The sequence below is a fragment of the Entelurus aequoreus genome, linkage group LG07, assembly GCF_033978785.1.
Source record: "Entelurus aequoreus isolate RoL-2023_Sb linkage group LG07, RoL_Eaeq_v1.1, whole genome shotgun sequence".
NCBI lineage: Eukaryota > Metazoa > Chordata > Actinopteri > Syngnathiformes > Syngnathidae > Entelurus > Entelurus aequoreus.
In genome coordinates this window covers 5,899,443-5,911,742 of record NC_084737.1, presented here as the reverse complement: position 1 = coordinate 5,911,742, position 12,300 = coordinate 5,899,443, and the positions used below count along the sequence as shown (strand labels likewise).

At 34.7% G+C, this 12,300-nt stretch overlaps 1 protein-coding gene across 2 annotated transcripts in view; it reads left to right on the top strand.

Moving 5' to 3' along the window:
- Window positions 1–11: 11 nt before the first annotated feature.
- The window catches only part of LOC133653319 (tripartite motif-containing protein 54-like), a 34,217-nt gene continuing 21,928 nt past the window's right edge, over window positions 12–12,300 (top strand). The window contains exons 1-5 of one of the 2 annotated variants that reach the window (XM_062052480.1): window positions 12–2,650; window positions 8,997–9,172; window positions 9,236–9,413; window positions 10,537–10,632; window positions 10,789–10,866. In XM_062052480.1, the coding sequence (XP_061908464.1) occupies window positions 2,489–2,650; window positions 8,997–9,172; window positions 9,236–9,413; window positions 10,537–10,632; window positions 10,789–10,866 (690 nt within the window). In that variant the 5' untranslated portion in view covers window positions 12–2,488. Of the gene's footprint in view, window positions 2,651–8,584; window positions 8,911–8,996; window positions 9,173–9,235; window positions 9,414–10,536; window positions 10,633–10,788; window positions 10,867–12,300 lie in introns of those variants that run through there. The other variant, XM_062052481.1, reaches the window with a different exon arrangement.

Here is a 12,300-nt window from a genome sequence, read left to right as displayed (position 1 = left end):
AACATGTTTTGTATTTCATGTCAGTGTGTTGTTGTGTATTTAATGTGTGTTGTTGTGTATATAAAGCGTGTTGTTGTGTATTTAATGTGTGTTGTTGTGTATATAAAGTGTGTTGTTGTGTATTTAATGTGTGTTGTTGTGTATATAAAGCGTGTTGTTGTGTATTTAAATGTGTGTTGTTGTGTATATAAAGTGTGTTGTTGTGTATTCAATGTGTGTTGTTGTGTATATAAAGTGTGTTGTTGTGTATCTAAATGTGTGTTGTTGTGTATTTAAAGTGTGTTGTTGTGTATTTAAATGTGTGTTGTTGTGTATTTAAAGTGTGTTGTTGTGTATTTCAATGTGTGTTGTATTTAAATGTGTGTTGTGTATTTAAAGTGTGTTGTTGTGTATTCAAATGTGTGTTGTTATGTATTTAAATGTGTGTTGTTATGTATTTAAAGTGTGTTGTTGTGTATTTAAATTTGTGTTGTGTATTTAAAGTGTGTTGTTGTGTATTTAAAAGTGTGTTTTTGTGTATTTAAAGTGTGTTGTTGTGTATTTAAAGTGTGTTGTTGTGTATTCAAAGTGTGTTGTTGTGTATTCAAAGTGTGTCGTTGTGTATTTAAAGTGTGTTGTTGTGTATTCAAAGTGTGTTGTTGTGTATTTAAAGTGTGTTGTTGTGTATTTAAAGTGTGTTGTTGTGTATTTAAATTTGTGTTGTTGTGTATTTAAAGGGTGTTGTCGTGTATTTAAAGGGTGTTGTCGTGTATTTAAATGTGTGTTGTGTATTTAAAGTGTGTTGTTGTGTATTTAAAGTGTGTTGTTGTGTATTTAAATGTGTTGTTGTGTATTTAAATGTGTTGTTGTGTATTTAAAGTGTGTTGTTGTGTATTTAAAGTGTTATTGTGTATTTAAAGTGTGTTGTTGTGTATTTAAATGTGTGTTGTGTATTTAAAGTGTGTTGTTGTGTATTTAAATCTGTGTTGTTGTGTGTTGTTGTGTATTTAAAGTGTTGTTGTGTATTTAAATCTGTGTTGTTGTGTGTTGTTGTGTATTTAAAAGTGTGTTGTTGTGTAAAGTGTGTTGTTGTGTATTTAAATGTGTGTCTTTACTTTCTTTCATTTGCTTCTGACACAAGAGCAGAACATGGAGTATAATAACTAGCTACCAGCTAGTTAACTATGACTACCACCAGTCACTAGCTACATGCTACCAGCTAGTTAACTATGAATGTCACCAATCACTAGCTACATGCTACCAGCTAGTTAACTATGACTACCACCAATCACTAGCTACATGCTACCAGCTACTTAACGATGACTACCACCAATCACTAGCTAAACGCTACCAGCTAGTTAATTATGACTACCACCAATCACTAGCTAAACGCTACCAGCTAGTTAATTATGACTACCACCAATCACTAGCTAAATGCTACCAGCTAGTTAATTATGACTACCACCAATCACTAGCTAAACGCTACCAGCTAGTTAATTATGACTACCACCAATCACTAGCTAAACACTACCAGCTAGTTAATTATGACTACCACCAATCACTAGCTACACGCTACCAGCTAGTTAACTATGACTACCACCAATCACTAGCTACACACTTCCAGCTAGTTAACTCTGACTACCACCAATCACTAGCTACAAGCTACCAGCTAGTTAACTATGACTACCACCAATCACTAGCTACATGCTACCAGCTAGTTAACTATGACTACCACCAATCACTAGCTACACGCTACCAGCTAGTTAACTATGTCTACCACTAATCACTAGCTACACGCTACCAGCTAGTTAACTATGACTACCACCAATCACTAGCTACACACTTCCAGCTAGTTAACTATGACTACCAGTAATAGTTTTACGCTAAATTATGACTATATCCAATAACTACACGCTATCAGCTAACTAACTATGACTACCATCTATATCGAGCTACACACTACCTGCTAGCTAACTTCTACAGTACTTGCCCTCATGCTTACAAACTAGCTAACTACGACTACCATTAATAGCTACATGTACTAACTAAACTAGGACTATATATATGTATGAATATATATATATATATATATATGTATGTTTATATATATATATAGTATATATATATGTATGTATATATATGTGTGTATGTATATATATATCTATATATATATATATATAGATATATATATAGATATATATATACATATATATATATGTATATATATATGTATGTATATATACACGTGTATACCAGTATTAGCTGTACAGTCCATTAATATTCCCTAACTAAACTTTGACCATATCCAATAACTACGCAGTACTAGTTGCTAACTATAACTACACATTAATAGCTACACGCTACCAACTAAACTAGGACTATATCCACTATCAGCTAGCTAACTAGGACTACCACTAAGAGCCGTACTACTTGATTATTCAATATTTGGTCATGGATTAGTTGTTTAAATATAAACCATGTTTGACCTTTCACCTGCAGGTCCTTGACCATGTCTCTGAGCCAGCAGGGCGGAGGGGGCGGGGCAGAGAGAGAGGCGGGGCTAGAGAAGCAGCTGACGTGTCCAATCTGCTTGCAGCTGCTCCAGAAGCCCGTGGTCATCCTGCCCTGTCAGCACAACCTGTGCAGGAAGTGTGCCAACCACCTCTACCAGGTGTGTGCACCACATCACTAAGTCTCACCTTCACCACCTCTACCAGGTGTGTGCACCACATCACTAAGTCTCACCTTCACCACCTCTACCAGGTGTGTGCACCACCTCACTAAGTCTCACCTTCACCACCTCTACCAGGTGTGTGCACCACCTCACTAAGTCTCACCTTCACCACCTCTACCAGGTGTGTGCACCACCTCACTAAGTCTCACCTTCACCACCTCTACCAGGTGTGTGCACCACCTCACTAAGTCTCACCTTCACCACCTCTACCAGGTGTGTGCACCACCTCTACCAGGTGTGTGCACCACATCACTAAGTCTCACCTTCACCACCTCTACCAGGTGTGTGCACAACCTCATTTGCACCTTCACCACCTCTACCAGGTGTGTGCACCACATCACTAAGTCTCACCTTCACCACCTCTACCAGGTGTGTGCACCACCTCATTTGCACCTTCACCACCTCTACCAGGTGTGTGCACCACCTCATTTGCACCTTGACCACCTCTACCAGGTGTGTGCACCACCTCATTTGCACATCACTAAGTCTCACCTTGACCACCTCTACCAGGTGTGTGCACCACATCACTAAGTCTCACCTTCACCACCTCTACCAGGTGTGTGCACCACATCACTAAGTCTCACCTTCACCACCTCTACCAGGTGTGTGCACCACTTCATTTGCACTTTGACCACCTCTACCAGGTGTGTGCACCACCTCATTTGCACCTTGACCACCTCTACCAGGTGTGTGCACCACCTCATTTGCATATCACCAAGTCTCACCTTGACCACCTCTACCAGGTGTGTGCACCACCTCATTTGCACCTTCACCACCTCTACCAGGTGTGTGCACCACCTCATTTGCATATCACTAAGTCTCACCTTGACCACCTCTACCAGGTGTGTGCACCACCTCATTTGCACCTTGACCACCTCTACCAGGTGTGTGCACCACCTCATTTGCATATCACCAAGTCTCACCTTGACCACCTCTACCAGGTGTGTGCACCACCTCATTTGCACCTTCACCACCTCTACCAGGTGTGTGCACCACCTCATTTGCATATCACTAAGTCTCACCTTGACCACCTCTACCAGGTGTGTGCACCACCTCATTTGCACCTTCACCACCTCTACCAGGTGTGTGCACCACCTCATTTGCATTTTGAACTCCCTATCTTACAAAAACAAAATGGTATAATTATTATAATGATGTCATTTATTATTATATTAGTATTATTATTATTATTCTCCTCTCTTCACTCCTAACGTCCATGCAAGGTTATTTGAGTCTCCATTGTGAGCTGGATCTGATTGAAGTCCAAAGACCAGAACCCGGGCGCTGGGCAGCAGCTGAGGCTTACATGAAACTATTTCCAGCCCGCCGTAGTCTCTCTGCGCTCTCTCCGTCTGTCGGCACTCGTGCTGCCGGCTTTTCCACAACAGCTGCCCTGATGACGCTAATTGCTAATTAGCGTCATCATTCAAAGGAACACACGTTGCAAGAATAGAAAACTTCCATCATTTACAGTCTGGACACATCATTTCAACAATTATATTTCAACAAATCATATATTTCTTAGTTTTACTTTTTTATTTAATTGGTTCATTTCAATGTATTTTTATTTATATCACATTTTTTATGTAGAATACATTTTTTAATTGTACATTTTATGTATGAATGATTTATTTAAGCAAATCTAAATATTATTTATGCAATAAATAATATACTGTATGTTTAGGTTGTAGTCAGGACTTTACAGGTCAGTCTTAAAATGTTAGTAGAGCTCAAGCCCTAAATATGATAATAATAATAATAATAATCATTTAAAATATGTTATTTTGTGCACTTTTCTCTCTGGCTGCATGGCAGTAGCAATAGTTGTCATGACCCCAAGATGCAGCAGGAGACAGCGAAAACAGGTCAAAGGTGTTAAGTATACGAAAAAACAAAAGGCTAGTGCAGCCGGGAGTGCACAACAAACCCTAGATAGACTTGGTTACAAAGGAGAAGAGGTGCTGGCAAACAAAGTAAAGGTGCTGCAAAGACAAGGAAGTGGAAACTAGAAAATAAGAGCGCGGGACAGGAACAAAACAGGAAAAGACAAATACGTATCTAAACTGTCAAAATAAGAAAAGACAAATAGGTATCTAAACTGTCAAAACAAGAAAAGACAAATACGTATCTAAACTGTCAAAACAAGAAAAGACAAATACGTATCTAAACTGTCAAAACAAGAAAAGACAAATACGTATCTAAACTGTCAAAACAGGAAAAGACAAATACGTATCTAAACTGTCAAAACAAGAAAAGAAAAATACGTATCTAAACTGTCAAAACAAGAAAAGACAAATAGGTATCTAAACTGTCAAAACAAGAAAAGACAAATACGTATCTAAACTGTCAAAACAGGAAAAGACAAATACGTATCTAAACTGTCAAAACAAGAAAAGACAAATAGGTATCTAAACTGTCAAAACAAGAAAAGACAAATAGGTATCTAAACTGTCAAAACAAGAAAAGACAAATACGTATCTAAACTGTCAAAACAAGAAAAGACAAATAGGTATCTAAACTGTCAAAACAAGAAAAGACAAATAGGTATCTAAACTGTCAAAAAAAGAAAAGAAAAATACGTATCTAAACTGTCAAAACAAGAAAAGAAAAATAGGTATCTAAACTGTCAAAACAAGAAAAGAAAAATACGTATCTAAACTGTCAAAACAAGAAAAGACAAATAGGTATCTAAACTGTCAAAACAGGAAAAGACAAATACGTATCTAAACTGTCAAAACAGGAAAAGACAAATACGTATCTAAACTGTCAAAACAAGAAAAGACAAATAGGTATCTAAACTGTCAAAACAAGAAAAGACAAATAGGTATCTAAACTGTCAAAACAGGAAAAGACAAATAGGTATCTAAACTGTAAAAACAAGAAAAGACAAATACGTATCTAAACTGTCAAAACAAGAAAAGACAAATACGTATCTAAACTGTCAAAACAAGAAAAGACAAATACGTATCTAAACTGTCAAAACAGGAAAAGACAAATAGGTATCTAAACTGTCAAAACAAGAAAAGACAAATACGTATCTAAACTGTCAAAACAAGAAAAGACAAATAGGTGTCCAAACTGTCAAAACAAGAAAAGACAAATACGTATCCAAACTGTCAAAATAAGAAAAGACAAATACGTATCTAAACTGTCAAAACAAGAAAAGACAAATACGTATCTAAACTGTCAAAACAAGAAAAGACAAATACGTATCTAAACTGTAAAAACAAGAAAAGACAAATAGGTATCTAAACTGTCAAAACAAGAAAAGACAAATAGGTGTCTAAACTGTCAAAACAAGAAAAGACAAATACGTATCCAAACTGTCAAAATAAGAAAAGACAAATACGTATCTAAACTGTCAAAACAAGAAAAGACAAATACGTATCTAAACTGTCAAAACAAGAAAAGACAAATACGTATCTAAACTGTCAAAACAAGAAAAGACAAATAGGTATCTAAACTGTCAAAACAAGAAAAGACAAATAGGTATCTAAACTGTCAAAACAAGAAAAGACAAATAGGTATCTAAACTGTCAAAATAAGAAAAGAAAAATACGTATCTAAACTGTCAAAACAAGAAAAGACAAATACGTATCTAAACTGTCAAAACAAGAAAAGAAAAATACGTATCTAAACTGTCAAAACAGGGAAAGACAAATACGTATCTAAACTGTCGAAACAGGAAAAGACAAATACGTATCTAAACTGTCAAAACAAGAAAAGACAAATAGGTATCTAAACTGTCAAAACAAGAAAAGACAAATATGTATCTAAACTGTCAAAACAAGAAAAGACAAATACGTATCTACACTGTCAAAACAAGAAAAGACAAATACGTATCTAAACTGTCAAAACAAGAAAAGACAAATAGGTATCTAAACTGTCAAAACAGGAAAAGACAAATACGTATCTAAACTGTCAAAACAGGAAAAGACAAATAGGTATCTAAACTGTCAAAACAGGAAAAGACAAATACGTATCTAAACTGTCAAAACAAGAAAAGACAAATACGTATCTAAACTGTAAAAACAAGAAAAGACAAATACGTATCTAAACTGTCAAAACAAGAAAAGATAAATACGTATCTAAACTGTCAAAACAAGAAAAGACAAATAGGTATCTAAACTGTAAAAACAAGAAAAGACAAATACATATCTAAACTGTCAAAACAAGAAAAGACAAATAGGTGTCTAAACTGTCAAAACAAGAAAAGACAAATACGTATCCAAACTGTCAAAATAAGAAAAGACAAATACGTATCTAAACTGTCAAAACAGGAAAAGACAAATAGGTATCTAAACTGTAAAAACAAGAAAAGACAAATACATATCTAAACTGTCAAAACAAGAAAAGACAAATAGGTGTCTAAACTGTCAAAACAAGAAAAGACAAATACGTATCCAAACTGTCAAAATAAGAAAAGACAAATACGTATCTAAACTGTCAAAACAAGAAAAGACAAATACGTATCTAAACTGTCAAAACAGGAAAAGACAAATAGGTATCTAAACTGTCAAAACAAGAAAATACAAATAGGTATCTAAACTGTCAAAACAGGAAAAGACAAATACGTATCTAAACTGTAAAAACAAGAAAAGACAAATAGGTATCTAAACTGTCAAAACAAGAAAAGACAAATAGGTATCTAAACTGTCAAAACAAGAAAAGACAAATAGGTATCTAAACTGTCAAAACAAGAAAAGACAAATAGGTATCTAAACTGTCAAAACAAGAAAAGACAAATAGGTATCTAAACTGTCAAAACAAGAAAAGACAAATAGGTATCTAAACTGTCAAAACAAGAAAAGACAAATAGGTATCTAAACTGTCAAAACAAGAAAAGACAAATAGGTATCTAAACTGTGAAAATTAGAAAAGACAAATAGGTATCTAAACTGTCAAAACAAGAAAAGACAAATAGGTATCTAAACTGTCAAAACAAGAAAAGACAAATAGGTATCTAAAGTGTCAAAACAAGAAAAGACAAATAGGTATCTAAAGTGTCAAAACAAGAAAAGACAAATAGGTATCTAAACTGTCAAAACAAGAAAAGACAAATAGGTATCTAAACTGTCAAAACAAGAAAAGACAAATAGGTATCTAAACTGTCAAAACAAGAAAAGACAAATAGGTATCTAAACTGTCAAAACAAGAAAAGACAAATAGGTATCTAAACTGTCAAAACAAGAAAAGACAAATAGGTATCTAAACTGTCAAAACAAGAAAAGACAAATAGGTATCTAAAGTGTCAAAACAAGAAAAGACAAATAGGTATCTAAACTGTCAAAACAAGAAAAGACAAATAGGTATCTAAACGGTCAAAACAAGAAAAGACAAATAGGTATCTAAACTGTCAAAACAAGAAAAGACAAATAGGTATCTAAACTGTCAAAACAAGAAAAGACAAATAGGTATCTAAACTGTCAAAACAAGAAAAGACAAATACGTATCTAAACTGTCAAAACAAGAAAAGACAAATAGGTATCTAAACTGTCAAAACAAGAAAAGACAAATAGGTATCTAAACTGTCAAAACAAGAAAAGACAAATAGGTATCTAAACTGTCAAAACAAGAAAAGACAAATACGTATCTAAACTGTCAAAACAAGAAAAGACAAATAGGTATCTAAACTGTCAAAACAAGAAAAGACAAATACGTATCTAAACTTTCAGTTGTTTTTATCCTTCTTTGTGGGGACATTGTTGATTGTCATGTCATGTTCGGATGTACATTGTGGACGCCGTCTTTGCTCCACAGTAAGTCTTTGCTGTCGTCCAGCATTCTGTTTTTGTTTACTTTGCAGCCAGTTAATTTTTAGTTTAGTTCTGCATAGCCTTCCCTAAGCTTCAATGCCTTTTCTTAGGGGCACTCACCTTTTGTTTATTTTCGGTTTAAGCATTAGACACCTTTTTACCTGCACCCTGCCTCCCGCTGTTTCCCACATCTACAAAGCAATTAGCTACCTGCTGCCACCTACTGATGTGGAAGAGTATTACACGGTTACTCTGCCGACACTCAACAACAACACATCATTTGCAGACTTTAATTACTGCTTTACAAAAACTATTTTTAACCCAAATAGGTGAAATGAGGTAATCTCCCACGGCACACCAGACTGTATCTCACGGTACACTAGTGTGCCGCGGCACAGTGGTTGAAAAACATTGGACTAGATGTTTGTTTTCTTGATTCATGTGAGGAAACGTCATGTTTATTTTCATTTCCAGCTGTTAGCTTTGGTCAAAGGAACATTGAGTGTTTGAGACAAGACTTTGTGCAGCCGTCCTTGTTTCAGGCCCGCACCACCATGGCCGTCCACAGCGGACGCTTCCGCTGCCCGTCGTGTCGGCACGAGGTGATCCTGGACCGCCACGGGGTCTTCGGCCTGCAGCGGAACCTCCTGGTGGAGAACATCGTGGACATCTACAAGCAGGAAGTCGGCAGTGACGCCAGCAGGTGACTAAAAAAAGCAAATACGGAGGATGGCGTCGAACATGAGAGTCATGACTTCCTGTCCAGGCCCGTCGCCGTCCCACCCTCACTTCCTGCCGAGGTCACATGCTCCGAGCACCACGGCGAGAAGGTCAACATCTACTGCATGACGTGCCAGCTGCCCACCTGCTCCCTCTGCAAGGTCTTTGGACAACATCAGTCCTGTCAGGTGCAGCCTCTGGACCACGTCCTCCAGAAAAAGAAGGTAGACCTCATCAATCAATCAATCAATCAATCAATCAATCAATCACTCGTGGTTCATATATTGGTCATCAAATCTTTCCATGGATGCTATTTGTCAGGTTCAAACACTGATGGCATTTATTAAACAGACAAGAAGCAAGGAATTAAACAGAGACAGAATTCAATTTGGCTCATTGAGGAGAAACGTCGGGTCTGTACTCCTTGTACAGTCTTCTCTTTGTATAGTCTTTGTACAGTCTTTGTACAGTCTTCTCTTTGTACAGTCTTTGTACAGTCTTCTCTTTGTACAGTATTCTCTTTGTACAGTCTTCTCTTTGTACAGTCTTTGTACAGTCTTCTCTTTGTACAGTCTTTGTACAGTCTTTGTACAGTCTTCTCTTTGTACAGTCTTTGTACAGTCTTCTCTTTGTACAGTCTTTGTACAGTCTTCTCTTTGTACAGTCTTTGTACAGTCTTTGTACAGTCTTCTCTTTGTACAGTCTTTGTACAGTCTTTGTACAGTCTTCTCTTTGTACAGTCTTTGTACAGTCTTTGTACAGTCTTCTCTTTTTACAGTCTTCTCTTTGTACAGTCTTTGTACAGTCTTTGTACAGTCTTCTCTTTGTACAGTCTTCTCTTTGCACAGTCTTTGTACAGTCTTCTCTTTGTACAGTCTCTGTAGTCTTCTCTTTGTACAGTCTTTGTACAGTCTTCTCTTTGCACAGTCTTCTCTTTGTACAGTCTTTGTACAGTCTTCTCTTTGTACAGTCTTTGTACAGTCTTCTCTTTGCACAGTCTTCTCTTTGTACAGTCTTTGTACAGTCTTTGTACAGTCTTCTCTTTGTACAGTCTTTGTACAGTTTTCCACCACGCTCTGACCAAAGGTCGCACACCTCCTCTTTTATTTGGACTTTCCCTGATTACATGGCAACAGCTGTTTCTAAAGGGACGGGGGTCGTAAACAGCCGTCGCATTTGGTTACAAAACAGTTCAAAGAAAAGGTGCCAAATTGTCTTTGTCACGCCCCCCCCCCCCCCCCCCCTTGGGGACATAATTTTTCAACTGAAATAGGATTGACATATTTATTGATGTGTACAAAGCACACCTGCACCTAGGTGAAGACAGGTGTATTGTTGTGTCCTAAGGAGGAGCTGAGGGAAGGCGTGTCTGCCCTGCTGGAGGTCAACCACAAAGTGCAAGCCTTGATTGACCAGCTGGACCACACCTGCAGGAGCATGGAGGCAAGTCACATGACCAGGCTGCTGCTGTGGAAGCAATCAGGACACTTTTCACAATGTTACAGGAGTATTCCACAGTGGGAGGAGCCTAATTGTGTGTGTGTGCATGCGTATGTGTGTGTGTGTGTGTGTGTGTGCGTGTGTGTGTGTGTTCTACAGGAGAGCGCCAAGACTCACAAACAGAACGTGTGTGACAAGTTCAGCCGAATATTTTCAATCCTGGACGAACGACGCAAGGTCAAAAATGATGCAAAAATGAATAAATAAATAATAATAGGGATTATTATTATTATTGATTATATAATTATGAAGTTATTTTGTATAATAATAACTTTATTACTATTTATTTACTATTAATCATGTAAATATTAATCATATTACTAATCATTTTCATTAAATTATTAATATAGGAATAATAAAATAGGAATTATTATTATTATTATTGATTATATAATTATAAAGTTATTTTGTATAATAATAATAACAACTTTATTACTATTTATTTTATATTAATGATGTAAATATTAATAATTGTCATTAAATATTAAATTATTAATATAGAAATACTAAAATAGGAATCGTCATTATTGTTATCGATTATATAATTATAAATGTATTTTGTATGATAATAATTTTATTACTATTTACTATGAATAATGTAAATATTAATTCTATTACTAATCATTTCATACAATTATTAATATAGGAATAATAAAATAGGAATTATTATTATTATTATTGATTATATAATTATAAAGTTATAGTGTATAATAATAATAATAACTTTATTACTATTTATTTTATATTAATCATGTAAATATTAATAATTTTCAATAAAAATTAAATCATTAATATAGGAATAATAAAATAGGAATTATTATTATTATTGATTATATAATTATAAAGTTATTTTGTATAATAATAATAACAACTTTATTACTATTTATTTTATATTAATGATGTAAATATTAATAATTGTCATTAAATAGTAAATTATTAATATAGAAATACTAAAATAGGAATCGTCATTATTGTTATCGATTATATAATTATAAATGTATTTTGTATGATAATAATTTTATTACTATTTACTATTAATAATGTAAATATTAATTCTATTACTAATAATTTTCATACGATTATTGATATAGGAATAATAAAATAGGAATTATTATTATTATTATTGATTATATAATTATAAAGTTATATTGTATAATAATAATAATAACTTTATTACTATTTATTTTATATTAATCATGTAAATATTAATAATTTTCAATAAATATTAAATCATTAATATAGGAATAATAAAATAGGAATTATTATTATTATTATTGATTATATAATTATAAAGTTATATTCCATCCATCCATTTTCTACCGCTTATTCCCTTCGGGGTCGCGGGGGCCGCTGGAGCCTATCTCAGCTACAATCGGGCGGAAGGTGGGGTACACCCTGGACAAGTCGCCACCTCATCGCAGGGCCAACACAGATAGACAGACAACATTCACACTCACATTCACACACTAGGGCCAATTTAGTGTTGCCAATCAATTATATTGTATAATAATAATAATAATAATAACTTTATTACTATTTATTTTTTATTAATCATGTAAATATTAATAATTTTCAATAATATTAAATCATTAATATAGGAATAATAAAATA